Source organism: Tursiops truncatus, chromosome 20 (genome assembly GCF_011762595.2).
Source record: "Tursiops truncatus isolate mTurTru1 chromosome 20, mTurTru1.mat.Y, whole genome shotgun sequence".
Lineage (NCBI taxonomy): Eukaryota > Metazoa > Chordata > Mammalia > Artiodactyla > Delphinidae > Tursiops > Tursiops truncatus.
The window spans coordinates 11344871-11364514 of NC_047053.1; the positions used below are offsets into that span (position 1 = coordinate 11344871).

The window sequence follows — 19644 nt, forward strand, 5'->3', positions numbered from 1 at the left end:
GAGGCCGCGGGAGGACGTAGACGTAATGACAGACGCGCCGTCTTGGAAATCAGGATGCCCTAGCTAGCTGTCTCACGACAGCTGGTGGAGTCCACTTGACGGCGCCTTTGCGACATCAGTCCTCGCTTGTCAGCGAGGAAGCCGGAAGCCGCAGCCGCCGCCGTCCCTTCCTCGTCCCCGCCCGCCGGGTGCCGTCGGAGGTTGACAGGTCGAGGCAGGGAGGCGGCGGCGGCGGCAGAGCCGGGCGCTCGAGACGGAGACCTCATGGGGAACGCTCCGAGTCACAGCAGTGAAGACGAGGCGGCAGCCGCCGGGGGCGAGGCCTGGGGTCCGCACCAGGACTGGGCCAAGGACTCGGGGACGACCCCCGGTCCGGGCCCCGCGGCCCCGGCGCTACCTCCCGCCGCAGCGCTACTGGAGCCGGCCCGACTGCGAGAGGCGGCGGCTGCGCTGCGGCCCGCGCCGCCCTACGAGTCTCTGGTGTCTAGGCACCACGGCGCGCTGTTGCGCTGGCTGGAAGAGCGGCTGGGCCGCGGCGAAGAGTCCGTCACTCTGGAGCAGTTCGGGGAGCTGCTGGAGGCTCGTGGCGCCGGCTTTTCGGGCGAGCGGTTCGAGGAGGTCAGGGCTGACTGGCGACTGTGGGGCGGGGGCAGGGCGGTCGCCCCCAAGGGCGTGAAGAGGTGGGCGGTGGCTTTGGAGAGGCTGGGCAGGAACCCGTAGGGTGTGCAGGTTCCCAGAATAGGAGCATGAGTGTGCCGGGACTCACAGTGGGCGCTTCCAGCCTGTTCACTTTGGGAGACGACTGTGAATCTCTTTAACCTTTACTAGAGGTGTGGAAATCCTGGACTAGGCCGTTCTTGCTCGGAAGTACTGGACAGGTGTAGATGTCTTTGCATGTTGCTGTGGTATAGACCTTTGTGCTGTTGTCTGACGCTGCATCAACTGCCCTCTGGAGCTTCCTTATCATGCTCCAGAATGGTTTAAGGGAGATGTGCTCTAGGGATCAAGGGAGTGGCCATGAAAACCATTCTGTTTTATTGGCCAGTGGGTTTTTGCAGGGCCCCTTCTGAATCCAGTGTGTGGGCCTGACGAATGTGGGAGGAGAATAACACATATTGGAAATTTTCACATTCTGAAAGCCATTCTCATCACGCAGAAACTAGCTTTTCCAAAACACACATTTGTTTTAGAACTTTGAAAAGTCACATTTTCGACTCATTTAAACCTACCTAGAGCCTAAAACTGACAGGCAAATACCAGGTTTCCTGTCACTACTTGTAATTGTATATAATAGCTTTGGGCATAGTCACCAGCATTGTTTCTGTTAAGTGATTAACTGCAAATTGATATGGCAACAAAATATTTTCCTTGAAAGGGATCTTAGAAATTATCTGTACCGCATTCTTCATTTTAGAGTTAAGAAAAGAACTGATCCAGGATCACCCTGTGAATCATTGGCAAAACTGAGACTGTCACTCAGATCTCTTGGTTTTTTGTTTTTCTTACGTCACACTACCTCCTTGGGGCCCTGTTTCTTTAACTCCACAATGTTATAACAGAAGGTGCTTAATTTGTGAAAATGGGTAAACCATGTAGTATATTCAGTGTCAGTGAAGGGTGAGTGCATAAAGCAGTAAACTGACAGGTACTTGTAATGCCATTAAAAAGTGATGTACACTTTAAAACCAGAGGCTTTTAAAATATTTTAAGGATGTTTTCCTCTACATGGCCAGAATTCAGATAATGTGGTTTGTGTGTTTCTTATATTTTCCTTTTAAAAATACCTGTAAAGAATCCCGACTTTAGAAAATGTTGGTAATATAACTTAGTGAAGTGTCTCCTTTTTTTTTTTAAATTCCAGGAGCATTCATAATAATTTCCACTCTTTTCGTTTTGTTCTGGTTTGTTTTTTGGCCATGCTGCGTGGCTTGTGGGATCTTATTACCCTGACCAGGGATCAAACCTGGGCCCCCTGCAGTGGAAGTGTGGAGTCCTAGTTACTGGACTGCCAGGGAATTCCCAATACTTTCCACTCTAGTCCTAGGTGTGTAAAGAGAAAATGAAGCAGTGTCAGAAAGAGCTGTGCAGATCTCTTGAAGTAGTTAGCACATTTCAAAATTGTCCAAAAGAGAATGGAGAGAAACTGTTTACATTGTGAGAGTGTCTGACAGGAATAGAGCTACAGGAGTCCCGTAATGTAAGGCCAGAAGTCCTCGAGGTGTGGTCCAGAATTCACTCAAGGACTATGACGTTATCCATTCATTCACTGAGCAAATATTTATTGGGCATATACTGAGGGCTCAGCACTTGGATGACAGTGGACAAAGCAGATAACTTGTTCTTAAAGAGTATCTAGTACTGAAAGTGATGCACGTTAACCCAGCAATTATAGGTGTGGTGAATATTATCCAAGGGAAAGCATAGTGAAAAAATAGGAGTATTTAAGCTCATCCAGGGTGTCAAGGAAGACTTACCTGAGAAAGTTAACTTTTCAGCTCTGATTTGAAGGCTGAAAGCAGACAAGGAGCAGAGGTGTTAGCAGTGTTTCAGGCAGAGGGAGTCGAATACACAAGTCCCAAGTCCAGAGAATAGAGAATCAGAAAGAATGGTAGGATGTGTTATGGTTACAAAACTGCTTCAAGGCAGAAAATCCAGTGCATCAGTGCTTTAAATGATAAAGAAGCTTTTTATGTAAAAGTCCACTTAGGCAGTCCAGGATTGATATGGCAGTTTCACAATTATCAGGGACCTGACTCTGTCCATCTTCTTGTGCTGTCATCCTCCACAGTCACCTTCCACTTAATGACCCAAATGACTCTGTTGCTGTTGCTTTGCACAACCAGCAGGAAAGGGAAAAGGAAGGAGAGGGCCACAAACCCATTTGGCCAAACCCAGTCACATGGCTACACTTAAATGCAAGCGAGGCTGGGAAAGATCCTTATTCCATGGCCATATATTCAGCTAAAAATCAGGATTTAATTACTGAGGAAGAGGAAAACAGATATTGGGTTACAATTTCATAGACTGCAGCAGGAGGAGAGCAAGGCTAGGAAGCAGGCAGGGACCAGATTGTAGAGCAGGTTCTCATCGGTGTATAGTATTTACTAGTGTAATGGTAAGAGTTTCCAAGTTGTACATGTTGGTTCTTCCGGCTCCTGTTGCCATCCATGTGTACCCAGCTGTCTTGCCTTCACATACCTGTGACCTCAGTTGCTTGAAGTGTTGTCCTAAAAAAATTCTTGAACTTGTACCAAAGGCCAAAGTCTGAAACGTTGTCATTTTATAGTATAACACACCTTTTCTCTTGGTGGGTGTGGTCCATGGAGAAGGACTCTTTGATTTGGTCACAGGGAGAAATATTTAATTTAATTGACTCCTATGTAGAAGAGGAATTAGAGTTAAAATTAAATTCTTATTTGACATCAGAGATTAGAGATTAGATATTGTGCTCTTAATATGATAAGCTTCCAGAAAATCATGTAGACTTTGGAGCAGGAAAAAAGTGCTGAACATAGGATGATAGCAGATGCCTTGAATGTGGGAATTTAGTATGAATAGGTCTTATTATTATTATTTTTTTGTTGTTGTTGCGGTACGTGGGCCTCTCACTGTTGTGGCCTCTCCCGTTGCGGAGCACAGGCTCCGGACGTGCAGGCTTAGCGGCCATGGCTCACGGGCCCAGCCGCTCTGTGGCATGTGGGATCTTCCCGGACCAGGGCACGAACCCGTATCCCCTGCATCGGCAGGCGGACTCTCACCACTGTGCCACCAGGGAAGCCCTAGGTCTTATTTTATTAATTTTCTGTATTAGCTTTGGTGCCTACTTTGTGAAATTCGTTGGGTTGTAAAGTCTGAAGGAAGGACCATTTTCTTTTTTTAATTTAATTTTATTTATTTTTTATACAGCAGGTTCTTATTAGTTATCTGTGTTATACACATCAGTGTGTACATGTCAATCCCAATCTCCCAATTCATCCCACCACCACCCCACCCCCCGCCACTTTCCCCCCTTGGAGTCCATACATTTGTTCTCTACATCTGTGTCTCTGTTTCTGCCCTGCAGACTGATTCATCTGTACCATTTTTCTAGGTTCCACATATATGCGTTAATATACGATATTTGTTTTTCTCTTTCTGACTTACTTCACTCTGTATGCCAGTCTCTAGATTCATCCATGTCTCTACAGATGACCCAATTTCATTCCTTCTTATGGCTGAGTAATATTCCATTGTATATATGTACCACATCTTTTTTTTTAAATAAATTTTTTTATTTTATTTTATTTATTTATTTTTGGCTGCGTTGGGTCTTCATTGCTGAGCACTGGCTTTCTCAGGTTGCGGCGAGCGGGGGCCCCTCTTTGTTGTGGTGCGCGGGTTTCTCATTGCGGTGGCTTCTCTTGTTGTGGAGCACAGGCTCTAGGCACGTGGGCTTCAGAAGTTGTGGTGCACAGGCTTAGTTGCTCCGCAGCATGTAGGATCTTCCCGGACCAGGGCTCGAACCTGTGTCCCCTGCATTGGCAGGCAGATTCTTAATCAGTGCACCACCAGGGAAGTCCCCACATCTTTATCCATTCGTCTGTCAGTGGGTATTTAGGTTTCTTTCATGACCTGGCTATTGTAAATTGTGCTGCAGTGAACATTGGGGTGCATGTGTCTTTTTTTTTAATTAATTAATTTATTTTTGGCTGCATTGGGTCTTCGTTGTTGGTTCTTCATTGCTGCACACAGGCTTTCTCAAGTTGTGGCGAGTGGGGGCTCCTCTTCGTTGTGGTGCGTGGGCTTCTCATTGCAGTGGCTTCTCTTGTTGCAGAGCTCGGGCTTTAGGCACGTGGGCTTCAGTAGTTGTGGCACTCAGGCTCAGTAGTTGTGGCTCTTGGACTCTAGAGCACAGGCTCAGTAGTTGTGGCGTACGGGCTTAGTTGGTCCGTGGCATGTGGGATCTTCCCGGACCAGGGCTTGAACCCATGTCCCCTGCATTGGCAGGTGGATTCTCAACCACTACACCACCAGGGAAGTCCCGCATGTGTCTTTTTGAATTATGGTTTTCTCAGGGTATATGCCCAGTAGTGGGATTGCTGGGTCATATGGTAATTCTATTTTTAGTTTTTTAAGGAACCTCCATACTGTTCTCCATAATGGCTTTATCAATTTACATTCCCACAAACACTGCAAGAGGGTTCCCTTTTCTCCACACCCTCTCCATCATTTGTTGTTTGTAGATTTTCTGATGATGCCCATTCTAACTGGTGTGAGGTGATACCTCATTGTAGTTTTGATTTCCATTTCTCTAATAATTAGTGATGTTGAGCAGCTTTTCATATGCTTCTTGGCCATCTGTATGTCTTCTTTGGAGAAATGTCTATTTAGGTCTTCTGCCCATTTTTGGATTGGGTTGTTTGTTTTTTTTAATATTGAGCTGCTTGAGCTGTTTATATATTTTGGAGATAAATCCTTTGTCCATTGATTCGTTTGCAAATATTTTCTCCCATTCTGAGGGTTGTCTTTTTGTCTTGTTTGTAGTTTCCTTTGCTTTGCAAAAGTTTTTAAGTTTCATTAGGTCCCATTTGTTTATTTTTATTTCCATTACTCTAGGAAGTGGATCAAAAAAGATCTTGCTGTGATTTATGTCAAAGAGTGTTCTTCCTGTGTTTTCCTCTAAGAGTTTTATAGTGTCCGGTCTTACATTTAGGTCTCTAATCCATTTTGTATGGTGTTAGGGAGTGTTCTAATTTCATTCTTTTACATGTAGCTGTCCAGTTTTCCCAGCGCCACTTATTGAAAAGGCTGTCTTTTGTCCATTGTATATTCTTGCCTCCTTTATCAAAGAAACGGTGACCATAGGTGTGTGGGTTTATCTCTGGGCTTTCTATCCTGTTCCATTGATCTATATTTCTGTGTTTGTGCCAGTACCATATTGTCTTGATTAGTGTAGCTTTGTGGTATAGTCTGAAGTTACGGAGTCTGATTCCTCCAGCTCTGGTTTTTTCCCTCAAGACTGCTTTGGCTATTCAGGGTCTTTTGTGTCTCCATACAAATTTTAAGATTTTTTGTTCTCGTTCTGTAAAAAATGCCACTGGTAATTTGCTGGGATTGCACTGAATCTGTAGATTGCTTTGGGTAGTATAGTCATTTTCACAATATTGATTCTTCCAATCCAAGAACATGGTATATCTCTCCATCTGTTTGTGTCATCTTTGACTTCTTTCATCAGTGTCTTATAGTTTTCTGAGTACAGGTCTTTTACCTCCTTAGGTAGGTTTATTCCTAGGTATTTTATTCCTTTTGTTGCAGTGGTGAATGGGATTGTTTCCTTAATTTCTCTTTCTGATCTTTCGTTGTTAGTGTGTAGGAATGCAAGAGATTTCTGTGCATTAATTTTGTATCCTGCAACTTTACCAAACTCATTGATTAGCTCTAGTAGTTTTCTGGTGGCATCTTTAGGATTTTCTATGTATAGTATCATGTCATCTGGAAACAGTGACCGTTTTACTTCTTCTTTTCCAATTTGTATTCCTTTTATTTCTTTTTCTTCTCTGATTGCTCTGGCTAGGACTTCCAAAACTGTGTTGAATAGTAGTGGCGAGAGTGGACATCCTTGTCTTGTTTCTGATCTTAGAGGAAATGCTTTCAGTTTTTCACCATTGAGAATGATGTTTGCTGTGGGTTTGTCATATATGGCCTTTATTATGTTGAGGTAGGTTCCCTCTGTGCCCACTTTCTGGAGAGTTTTTGTCATAAATGGGTATTGAATTTTGTCAAAAGCTTTTTCTGCATCTATTGAGATGATCATATGGTTTTTATTCTTCAATTTGTTAATATGGTGTATCACACTGATTGATTTGCATATACTGAAGAATCCTTGCATCCCTGGGGTAAATCCCACTTGATCATGGTGTATGATCCTTTTAATGTGTTGTTGGATTCTGTTTGCTAGTATTTTGTCGAGGATTTTTGCATCTATATTCATCAGTGATAGTGGTCTGTAATTTTCTTTTTTTGTAGTATCTTTGTCTGGTTTTGGTATCAGGGTGATGGTGGCCTCAGAATGAGTTTGGGAGTGTTCCTTCCCCTGCAATTTTTTGGAAGAGTTTGAGAAGGATGGGTGTTAGCTCTTCTCCAAATGTTTGATAGAATTCACCTGTGAAGCCATCTAGTCCTGGACTTTTGTTTGTTGGCAGATTTTTTTTTTTTTTTTTTTTTTTTGTGGTACGCGAGCCTCTCACTGCTGTGGCCTCTCCCGTTGCGGAACACAGGCTCCGGACGCGCAGGCTTAGCGGCCATGGCTCATGGGCCTAGCCGCTCTGCGGTATGTGGGATCTTCCCGGACCGGGGCACGAAGCCATGTCCCCTGCATCTGCAGGCGGACTCTCAACCACTGCGCCACCGGGGAAGCCCTAGTTTGTTGGAAGATTTTTAATCACAGTTTCAATTCATTACTTGTGATTGGTCTGTTCATATTTTCTATTTCTTCCTGGTTCAGTCTTGGAAGGTTATACCTTTCTAAGAGTTTGTTCATTTAAGGAAGGACCATTTTTATTCATTTATTTACTGTCTCAGCACAGTCCCAGCTCATAGCCAGTGCCCAGTAGGTATTTTCCCCATGGAGCCCTCAGTTTGATTTGACAGATTGAATATGGTACAGTCCTCATTCTCCAACCTCATATTTTATGTTCAATCTGTAACCTTTTAATAAGATTTTTCTTCTCTTTTCCTTTTTTTTTGCCATACCACACGGTTTGTGGGATTTTAGTTTCCTGACCAGGGATTGAACCTGGGCCCTCAGCAGTGAGAACGCAGAGTCCTAACCACTAGACCAGGGAATCCCCAAGAAGTTATTTCTTGACATTGGAGGAAACAGTTAAATACAGTTTTAGTGAAAACTTAAAAAGGTTCTTAGTCACTGTTGGGTTTAGAGGAAATTTGGAGAAGAATACCATCTTGGCATTATCATGTCATAGTATTGATCAATTAATTTAGAATGGCTCTGAGCCCAAGAACTATGCAAATAGAATTATACAGATGTAATTCTGTACCCTGTCAAGACAGTGTGAGAGACATGTGAAAGTACCGTAACGCGGAAGCAGGCTACAAGCATTGCTTACCCTCAGCTCAGAGCCAGTAGAGGCTCCCCACTGCTTGAGGGATCAAGCACAGATTCCTCTGAATGAGTCGGAACCCACAGGCCAGCCTGTCTCCCTGTCTGACCTTATCTACCTCTGTCCCCTGTGGGACACCTGCCTTGTCCTGTGTGTGGACCTTGCTTCTATGAGTTCTTCAAGATTCCCTGCCTTGGCACCATCACCTGGTCAGGACCAAGCCTTTCCTGTGACATGATTCAGATGGCTTCTATATAATCGTATTTTCAGTCCTACCCGTGAGGCTCTTGTTTCCTGTTCAGTACAGGTCTTCTGGCACTTAGAGTACACTGTGTAGCCTTGCTCTGCCATGGGGCTCTGAGGCACTGCCTGCACTTCTCCAGCACACAGGAAGCCTTCAGTAAGCGTTGGCCATTGATAGTGATGAGGCAGTGCAGAAGAGGAAGATCCTGGGGGAATTGGAGATTATTCTGGCTCTTTGTGCTTTGCTTTGGGGGGAGTGATGGTATTGGCTTTCTTTTGGAGAACTTCACAATCCACAAGAGCTATGGAGGAAAGGTCACAGATCTGTTTTGCCTTTCCCTGATTTCCAGAATACCACTACATTATGGACTCTCTTGCTTTAGAAACTTCATTGGCTTCCCATTGCCTTCAGAAGCAAATGTTAGTCTAACATTTAGGTCTTTATACCCTTCCACTCTTACCTCCCAGTGCTATTTAGCCAGCCGGGTCCATTTACTGTTTCCCATATACGAGGGGAATTTTGTCCTTTGCTCCCTTTCTCTCGCTTCAGCCCTTTGCTCCCTGCTAAGCCCTTTCCACTTTCAAGGACCACATAGAAGCATTTAACAGTAGCATGGGAGTTTGGGAAAGGCTTCACCAAACCAGAGGTTGAGAAGCTGAAAGAATTTGCCAGGCAAAGAAAGAAAGGGATATTCCATTTGAAAGGCACAGCATGTGGAAATATATTGAGGTGAGAGAAAGCAAAACTTGGGGAATGATGTTTCTTTGGGACCTGGTCTAGAGTCTGAGTTGGCTGGGACCTTTGTAGCCATTGCAGGCAGCCTGTCCCCCACCTGCCCCAGGATCACTTCTGTAACATCTTGGACAGTTAGCCTGTTAAAGGTATTAGCGAGTTTCTGATTTATTTACTTATTTATCTTTTACATTTTTAAAAATAAATTTATTTATTTTATTTATTTTTGACCGCTTTGGGTCTTTGTTGCTGTGCGCGGGCTTTCTCTAGTTGCGGCGAGTGGGGGCCACTCTTCGTTGTGCTGCACGGGCTTCTCATTGTGGTGGCTTCTCTTGTGGAGCCTGGGCTCTAGGCACACGGGCCTCAGCAGTTGTGGTATGTCGGCTCAGTAGTTGTGGCTCATGGGCTCTAGAGCTCAGGCTCAGTAGTTGTGGCGCACGGGCTTAGTTGCGGCATGTGGGATACTTTCTGGACCAGGGCTCGAACCCGTGTCCCCTGCATTGGCAGGCTCTTAACTACTGCGCCACCAGGGAAGTTCCGAGTTTGCCGATTTGTAAGTCTGCCTGTTCCACTGTTCTTTTTTAGACTGAGCGTGAGAATTGGGCCCTGGACTCAGCCTGCTTGTGGGCAAATCCTAGTTCCACCATCCTCAAGCCGTGTGACCTTGATTGACTTACATGACCACTCTGGGTCTCAGTTGCCTCAGCTATAAAATGAGCATAATAATAGTATCTACCTTATATAGTCAGTGTGAGGATTAAATGAATTCATGTAAAGCCCTTAGAACAGTGTCTGGCACATGCTTAATGCTCAGTAAATGTTGCTGTTAGTGGTGTTATTCTTCTCTATTGTTCTGTCTCTGCTCTAGGATTGTTTACTCCATCTTCTGTGACAGCCCTTCAGTACTTCACTAGACATGGAATGTGAAACAGCCTTACAGATGAGTTAACTAAGGCCTTAAATGGATGTGACCCTTTCAGCCAACAGGTGGCAGAACTAGGACCAGACCTAGATCTTTTGACTTCTGATGGAGTGTGCTTCTCCAAGTTGAACCAGTGTGCAGCCTTTATATGTAAGCCTGGTGCGTTGCATTCTGCTTGTCTGAGCCCACAGTTCTGTTCTGTGATGATTTTGGCTCCTTCTCTATGTGTACTGTGGTCTTGATCCCAGTAGTGGTTAAGAAGGTTAGACAGGAATGGTCTGAGCCCGGCCCCATGCTGCCCTCGGGCCAAGGCGAAGGGATGGAAATCTGTAGTCAGCCAGCCCACTTTTCTGTCTCTTGTCTGTGAGTTGTATCAATTATGGCCTCTAATTAGAATGTATTAATAGCTCTTTGCAGTTTACTAGGCATAGACTTGTTCATGAAACCTTTGGACCCCCACAACAAGCTATGAAGGAAGGTTGGGTGGGAAGAGGAGTTGAGACTTAGAGAGACCAAGAGTCTTGTCCCAGGTCTCACAGAAAGTAAGAGGTCCATGTGACACTGATCTCTTACCCACATTTCCCCTTAGTCTGACTGTGTTATACTCTTTATCTCCCACATGCTCCCTAGCATAATGCCTGCACTTGGGAGCTGCCTGCATAGTTGTCATGTGGACGGCAGAGCATGTAGCGGGTGTAACAGGAAGAGACCTGGAGCAGGAGAGGAGGAGGAATACAGCAGATCAGTCCAGGTTGCTGTCTATGTGGAGACTCCATGGAAATTGGGGGTCTTGCTCTGTACGCAGAGAGGTGAAGGTAGACTTGCTTTACTTTGCACCATGAGGTTAGACCCAGTGTATCGAGTTGGGTCTGGGGCCCCATGTTCCAGGGCAGTGAGTTTCAGACTGTCCCTTCGGTGGGTTGGAAACCTATTTAGTCAGTGTTAACCTGCAAGTTAAAAAAAAGAAAGAGTAGAATGGAATAGAAAAGGTCAGGGTACATTATATCTGATAAGAAAAAGTACATTGTTTCACCAAACTTTTATACCAATTACATGTATACTGGCTCATGATATAAAATGTATTTCTTACAGTGGATCAGCCGATAAAAGTTGAGAGGCACTGCTCTGAGGTTTATTGTCAAATTGGAGGGATCTTGGAGGGGGCAGCCAGGATGGGAATGAGACCAAAAGCCATACCACATAGAGAACTGGCTGAAGGATGGAGGGTTTGAAGAAACTCAGAGGACCTGATCAGTGTTTCCAGTGATCTGCAGGCTGTGTTGGGGTAGAAGGAACAGATGTGTTCTGAAGGGCCCCACGGGGTGGTAACATCAGGGATGGAGATTTCCATTTCTTATATAGAGAAGAGCATTGTTGCTGTCAACTGGCCAGAAGACATGAGCTTCCCATCACCAATGTATGTCACAGAGACACTGGAGAAGGGGTTCAGCAGTATAAAGGAACATATTTTAAGAGATTTGTAGGTCCATTCCAATATGGGAGCCTTTATAGATCTGGGAGGCTCGGCCCCCTCCACCCTTAGTCTTCTCCAGCAGCCTCTGAGGGTACCCTTGCTGCGAGATCTGAGCTCTGTAGCCTGGTTGGCCAGGTTCTCTCTCTTCTGACCTCTGTGTGTCTCTTCACCCCCGCCCCCGCCTCCTTTCCACACTGCAGGTAGGTTATAGTTCTCACGATCTGTGGTGCACTCTGTGTCTGTTCTCACACTCTGTCCCCTCTACCCAGGATGGCCTCCCTGTCTTCATATCCTTGCAAATTCCTAGTTATTCATTAAGGCTCAATTCAAGGGTCATTTTTCTGAGGGCCATTTCCCCCAAACGCCCCTACCCCTCCTGGGCTTCTGGCTTCTGGAGTGCTTCTGTTAGCTCATGGCATAGTGGTCGACAGTGTGGGGTCCCAGATCAAACCAGGATTGGAATCCAAGCTCCATCATTTACCAGTACTAACCATGTGACCTTGAACAAAATGCTTAACTTCTCTTTCCCTCTCTAGTAAAGCGATAGTACCGACCTTAGGGTTGTGGAAAATATGAGTTGATCCAGGTGAGGTACTTAGAACTCTGTCTGGTGCCTAGTAAATGCTTACTTAATAGTAAGTATCAGCTATTATAGTTATTTATGCTGTTACTTCTTTATTATAATTATCACACCTATCACATTGCTGCTCTCGGTTTACATATCTGTCTTCTTCTAGGCTGTAAGGATTTTGGAGAGCAAGGACTATGCCCTGAATCCCAATATGCACATACCCAAGCATGGGTCAAGTATATATGGCTGCCTGTCGGATGGTGTTGAATAACTGCTAAGTAAATTGGCTTCTGTGAAACAAACTAGATGTTAAGTGTTAGATTTTACAACTTGTGCATTTCTTTAAGGACGATTCCTTTTTTAAATTTTTTAATTAATTTATTTATTTTTGGCCGTGTTGGGTCTTCGTTGCTGCGTGCAGGCTATCTCTAGTTGCATTGAGTGGGGGCTATTCTTTGTTGCGGTGCGCGGGCTTCTCATTGTGGTGGTTTCTCTTGTTCCTGAGCACGGCTCTGGGCACCAGCTTCAGTAGTTGTGGCTCGTGGGCTCTAGAGCACAGGCTCAAGTAGTTGTGGTGCACGGGCTTAGTTGCTCCACGGCATGTGGGATCTTCCTGGACCAGGGCTCAAACCTGTGTCCACTGCATTGTCAGGAGGATTCTTAACCACTGCACCACCAGGGAAGCCCCTCTTTAAGGAAATTTCTGACTGTTAGGAAATCATGTATTTGTTTGGTGAAGCTGTTAGCAACGCTCTTCTGATATTTTTTCTCACCCGAACTGTCTTTATTTTGTTTGTTTGAAAATTCTCCTTATCATATCCATTAACTATTGACAGATCAACAGAGTCTGTTAAAAATAGCAGAATGTCACCGTTTGTATAGCCTTGCTTATATAGGATTTTTATCAGCCATAAACGGCAGGAGTTGTGTGGGAATTTGGGAACAAACAGCACTTGAGATGCAGGTGGCACTCGAAGTGCAGAAGTTCTGGTAGGAGTAGGACTTGAGTACTGTTTGAAATTTAGAGAGTGAGTCTCAGTTTTAAGGTTGATACTGAGTTAACTTGGGCACAAGGTGCTGAGAGCAAATTTTACAGATGCAGGAAAGAGATAGATAAGAGAGGCGTTTTGAGCACTTGGTCTCCGGACTGCAAGGAACCCCAGGTGTTATCTGGTCAAAGGAAGGAGAATGGAGTCGTGGTGAAGAACATGAGCTCTGGGGGCTTTGTAGTCGAATACTAGCTGTGTGACCTTGGGCAAGTTCTCCGACCTCTCTGTACAACTATAAAATGGGTAGGTTAAATAGTAAGGTCTTTTGCTGTTATAAGGAATAAATGATATGTACACTGCTTAAAATTTAGCCAGTGTTCAATATTAATTCAGAGCTTCCCAAACCATCTGTCAGTCCCAATTTAATGGGTTACAGCTGTACTAATCCCCTCAGACGCTGAGTCATACAAATACTATTTTCTCACTATGCTGTAATGTGAAGGAGTTGGGAGGTAGCTGTTATCGGTACTGCGTATTCACACCCTGGGACCTCAGGGCAGGCAGAGGTGTGCTTCTGCTCTACCTCCCTCCATATCCATTGGCTCTACTTTTTATATTGGGGTGTGCTTAAAATTTCTTAATATTTATAATTTCCTCTTTATTATTATAAAAGCAACATATGTAGATTGCTATATTACCACTATTAACATCTTGATGTTTATTCTTTCAGATATATCTATGTATCTATCTATATATATTTGGCACCAAAGTAGGAAGTGCATATTTGCTTTTTGTTCAAACTAACAGGAGATCATTCTCTAATATTCTTCTGTAGCCTAGTGTTTTCAGTTAGTGGTATTCACTGTTCCATTAATTTCTGTTTAATTAATACCCAGACCCCCCCAGAATGTATCCAGCTGTCCCACAAATCTCCCTTTATGGCTGATATATCCAGTGTACATACAGTTTTATTTAGAGAGGTACTATTCATCCATCTGCTTCCCAGCTTCCAAAATTTTGTTGCTATTGTAACATCTCCTGTTCTCTTTGTCCTTATGGTTAAAAAAAAAATCCCTTTATAATATTGTCTTAGTGGGATTTCATGAGGGAGCAGAGGTAAATGCATTTGTTTAGTATGACTTCTTTGAACACTCCTGTTGGCTGGTTGTCTAGCTGTTGCCCTGAAGCCTTGAGGGATGAGGTGGGCATTCCTTCTAGAGCTTCCTAATGCATCTTTATACCCCACTAACAGCAGACATATCCATCTTTTTTTATTTTGATGAAGCATAAGTATTTTACTAATTTTATAAAATATTGATCTCATTTTATTTATTTATTGAATTTTATTTGTTTTTATACAGGAGGTTATTTATTTATTTAACTGGAGTACAGTTGCTTTAAAATGTTGTGTTAGTTTCTGCTGCACAGTGAAGTGAATCAACCATACGCATATGCACATCCCCTGCCTCTTGCACCTCCGTTCCCCGCCCTGCCTCCATCCCACCCAACTAGGCCATCACATAGCACCGAGCTGAGCTCCCTGTTATACAGCAGGTTCCCACTAGCTATCTGTTTTACACATGGTAGTGTATTTATGTCAAACCTAATCTCCCAATTCATCCCACCCTCCCCTTCCCCACCATGTCCAAACGTCCGTTCTCTACATCTGCATCTCTGCTCCTGCCCTGCAAGTAGGTTCATCTGTACCATTTTTCTAGATTCCACACATATGCGTTAATATACGATATTTGTTTTTCTTTCTGACTTCACTCTGTATGACAGACTCTAGGTCCATCCGCATCTCTACGAATGACCCAATTTCGTTTCTTTTTATGGCTGAGTAATATTCCATTATATATGTACCACATCTTCTTTATCCATTCATCCAGACACGTCCATCTTTATGATGAGCTTTTCCCTCTAGCTTCTATCTAATGACCTTAACTGCTCCTTCCTGTTACAACCCATCAGGTATTTGAAGAGGAGTCTATTACTCCCAGTCATCTTTCCTCCTCACTGAAGATTCCATGGTCCTTCAGCTCTTCTCACAGGGCAATTTCTAGTCTTCTCTTCATCAGGATATCTTTCCTCTGATCTCTTCTATTTCATTTACTTTGGGTGTGTGACTTCCCAGCTAAGCTTAGCTTTCCTGATTGGGTCTAATCAGAAAAGAACAGGATGGTATCTTCCCTCCTTCTGAGCATTATGCCTTCATTAGTGTAGCCTTTGATAACTTTTTGGATTAATGTAGCCTGTTAACTCTTTGGATAATCCCCCAAAAGAAGTAGAGGCAAAAAGAATGCTATAATCGCTCTCTTTTTTTAAACAAATTTATTTATTTGTATTTTTGGCTGCACTGGGTCTTCATTGCTGTGCACGGGCTACCTCTAGTTGCGGAGAGCGGGGGCCACTCTTTGCCACGGTGCGTGGGCTTCTCACTGTGGTTGCTTCTCTTGGTGCAGAGCACATGCTCTAGGCACGTGGGCTTCAGTAGTTGTGGCACGCAGGCTTTGGTAGCTGTGGCTCACGGGCTCTAGAGCGCAGCCTCAGTAGTTGTGGTGCACGGGCTTAGTTGCTTCACAGCATGTGGGATCTTCCTGGACCAGGACTCAAACCCGTGTCCCCTGCATTGGCAGGTGGATTCTTAACCACTGCGCCACCAGGGAAGCCCCAATCTCTTTTTTTTTTAATTGGAGTATAATTGTTTCACAATGTTGGGTTAGTTTCTGCTGTAGAACAAAGTGAATCAGCTATATGTATACACATATCCGCTCCCTCTCAAGCCTCCCTCCCACCCGCCTCCCCAAGAATGCTGTAATCTTTCTCCCACATTCTACCTCTAAACTCTCTCCCCCATCCTGCATTTATGTCCATGGTTTTTGGACCCAAACACAGGAATTTGCATGTGTTCCTATTAAACACTGCATTGTTCAGAGGTCTGTGATGGAAATAGGGGTATTTGTGTCAGTCATGAATCGTCAGTGGGACATTTCCATTTTTCTTGGAGGGGGGAAGTAAGGAAAGAGGGCAGGAGTTTTAAGAAAGAGAGAGGATTACTTAGAAAGGAGGTAGAAGACTCCTAAAGTATTTCATGGTGAGGGATGTTTGTGAGTGAGTGTATCTGCAGGAAGAAAGAAGCCCCTGATGAAGGAGGGCTTGAGATCTGGGGAGAGGGGCAGCTGCTGGGTGAGGAAAGTCTTTAGGATGTGAGAGAGGGTCAGGGACACAAGAGGAGGTAACAGTGCAGATTAGCAAGGAGAAGAGGACCACTTTGCACTGCTTCTGTGCTTTCACTATACTGGGCTCTGTGCCAATGTTACTTAATCCAGGCAGCAGTCTGTGAGTTTGGTAATATTTGCTCCATTTTTCAGATCAAGAAGCTGAGGCTTACGGAGGCAAAGAAATGTGTGTAAAGTCACATGGACAGTTAGTGACAGAGCAGGATTCAAGCCAAATCCCATGCTGTACCCGGTTCCCCAGATGACCCAACATGAACAGGGAGCAAATTAGATTATGGTTAAAGGTTAGTGAAAACAGGGCTATGAAGTAGATAAACCAAGTTAGCTCTCGTGTCCAAAGAGTGTTTAAAAGAAAAAGCCCAGATAAACCAGAGGTGCTACCCTAAGCCAATGCTTTGTTTTTGGCACTTTGTAACCAGTTGAACATTTTTGCAGTGGTTGCTTTCTTCTGAAATTATTTGGGGGAAGGGGGCTTACTCTCCTGAAAGATGAGATGATGAAATTGTGCATACATGTAGCAGTACTTATACACACATTCTGCAGAGCATAGTGAGTTACTATCCTGAATGTTTTTGTTCTTTGAATGATGTATAGGAACTCTTCCCACAACAACAGTAACAACCAAAATCACTGGTCTTGGGAAGTGTCAAAAAAATTATTCAGGATTTGGAACAGACCTTATTTTCTTGCATCTCTTCTTTTAGGCCTTTGCTCAGTTTGACGCCGAGGGTGATGGTACCGTTGATGCTGAGAACATGTTGGAGGCTCTCAAGAATTCCAGTGGAGCTAATCTTCAAGGGGAGCTGAGCCATATCATCAGACAGCTGCAAGCCTGTTCTCTTGTTCCAGGTAAGGCTGTCATCTGAGTGCTGAATGCTGAGGAACGCTCTCTTAAAGCCCAAATGAACTTTGCTATAATGTGGGTTGTAATTAGGCAAACTTGTGGGCACCATGAAATAAATGTGCTTCTCTGATAGTCGTCATTAAGCTCGTGGTCTGAATTAGTGTTCACTATAATCATTTCTCTTGCTTCCCAGTACAGTGTTGGTTGAGCAGTTCTACCATGTTTTTATGAACCTTTGTCATGAGACTGCCTTCCTTAGTGAATCTCTTTATTTCAGTCTCTCAAGAAGCCTTCCTTGGCCCCAACTGTATGTTGTCTTAGCATCCTGCATTTGTTTTTTGCAACATATTACCGTTGTAATTAATTAATTAATTATCACTCACTTATTTGTATATGTCTGTCTTCACTCTTATCCTGTGAGCTCCACGAGGGCAGGGAGCCTTCTCTTTTATTTCTGTTGTGTCCTCACATTTAGTACAATTTTTGGCACATGGTAGGCACCCAGTGTTTTTTTTAGAAAGCTATCACTCAGAAATTTAAGTAAGAATAAAAATAGCTTAAAATTAAGCAATACTTCTACATTATACCTATGAAAAAATTTTGTCTATGTTTTTGATGGTTTCTTTGGGGGACTCAGAAACAGAATCAAAATAAAATTACCTTTTTTTTTTTTCTAGTGAGAAAACAATTGAGTTTGAAAGGAAAAAAAAAAAAAACTTGGCATATCATCTTTTTGGTTCAGTTTATCTTATCCAAGAGCTTTTCCTGCTCTGTGTACTTAGAGTCATAATACTTAGTATAGAGCCTGAGCTCCAGCAGCAAGGAGGCAGATAGACTTGTTGGATACATAAATGTAACTGGTTGTCCTTGACCTCTCTGACTTCCTGCTGAGGATCTGTTGAGCTAGGGAAGGATGGTTTCTGTATCTCAATGAAGAATGCCTATTTCCACTCTTCCTCAAATTGTCTTTAATTGCATAACTTTTATAGAGCATTATAGGTAACCTGTACATGTTAACTTTTCTCCTATTCTCATGGCAGTTAAAATTATGCTTTGAATTATGCATAACTAACTTACATCTTGGCATTTACGTATTACTCCCACCTCTGTGTTACCAGCATGTGGATAGCATCAGGAGTTTATTTGAACACTTCAAAGAGATGTTTTGGGAGGAGAGGAGAGGAGTGGAGACCAGGGGATCCACCAATAGTTAGTGCACCATTGCTCTGGGTGACCTTGAGGAGAGGGGGAGATTAGGTTAGAAAAGTTGGGGGTCCAGATCCCAAGGTTCTTACCTTATTAGCAGGGTTGTGAATTAGGACTTTCTTTCTTTCTTTCTTTTGTTTAATTACAACACTGAAGGTAGCGCTACTTTATTTTTTTAATTAATTATTTATTTATTATTTATTTAATTTATTTATTTTGGCTGCGCCGGGTTTTAGTTGCGGCATGCGGACTCTTCGTTGTGGCATGCATGCAGGATCTAGTTCCCCAACCAGGGATGGAACCCAGGCCCCCTGCATTAGGAGCTCAGAGTCTTACCCACTGGATCACCAGGGAAATCCCAATGAGTTAGGACTTTCTACTCAAAATTTTTATCAACAGCCAACTTAAGAGTTGTTTTTCACAGTCCTTGGCTGAACCTTGGTGAGCTGGCCTCACCTCTTTGGTGGGATCCTAGTTCCCTGGTCCCTCTGCCTAACCCAGACTGACACTTATTCCTTTTGTTTCTCATTGTATGGGTGCTGAATGTTTAAAAGAGACAGTCCCTTTACCGGGACTGTTTCAGCGTATGACAGAAGTTTTCCCATTACAAGCATCACACGGATTCTGAGATCAGTGCAGCATCAGCAGCGTCATCATGTGAGGTTTGGGTATTACTGTGGGCCTCTGCTTAGGAAAGAACTGTAAGAGGAGAGGCAAGGGATGGCATCAACTTCTGCGGCTTGGGAAATCAAACCAGTGTCTCTGGGTTTTGTGTAGGGGGCAGAATCAAATGGGCTGCTTCAGGGGCACAGTTTCTCTACAATCTTATGTTTATCTTTAAAAATCAATGCAGGGCTTTCCTGGTGGCGCAGTGGTTGAGAGTCCGCCTGCCGATGCAGGGGACACGGGTTCGTGCCCCAGTCCGGGAAGATCCCACATGCCGCGGAGCGGCTGGGCCCATGAGCCATGGCCACTGAGCCTGCGCGTCCAGAGCCTGTGCTCCGCAATGGGAGAGGCCACAACAGTGAGAGGCCCGCATACCGCAAAAAGAAAAAAAAATCAAAGCAAAGTTTCCTTCTGCTCTCATATAATGTTTCTGTTTCACACTTAAAAGTAGTTTCTCCTGCAGACTTCTGGAGTCCTGCTCTAGGTGCTGCTTACGTGGGTGTGTTCAGTTTGTGACAGTTTATCAAATGATACAATTATAATATACTTTTGTTTTAATTAGAAAGCAAAACGAAAAGAAAAACAAATCCTCCCCAAATCTACAAGCATATCTGAGCTCCAGGAAAAGCTGCCATGTTTATTCTCTCTTCACTTAACT

The 19644-nt window shown here is 43.9% G+C and overlaps 1 protein-coding gene across 7 annotated transcripts in view; it reads left to right on the top strand.

The window, feature by feature from the left end:
* ZZEF1 (zinc finger ZZ-type and EF-hand domain containing 1) overlaps nt 1-19644 on the top strand; it is a 127997-nt gene that overhangs the window by 14560 nt on the left and 93793 nt on the right. For 5 of the 7 annotated variants that reach the window (XM_019926858.3, XM_019926860.3, XM_019926859.3 and 2 more), the window contains exons 1-2: nt 117-618; nt 16975-17119. In XM_019926858.3, the coding sequence (XP_019782417.2) occupies nt 265-618; nt 16975-17119 (499 nt within the window). In that variant the 5' untranslated portion in view covers nt 117-264. Of the gene's footprint in view, nt 1-116; nt 619-15909; nt 16555-16974; nt 17120-19644 lie in introns of those variants that run through there. The other 2 variants (XM_033848316.2, XM_019926862.3) reach the window with 2 other exon arrangements.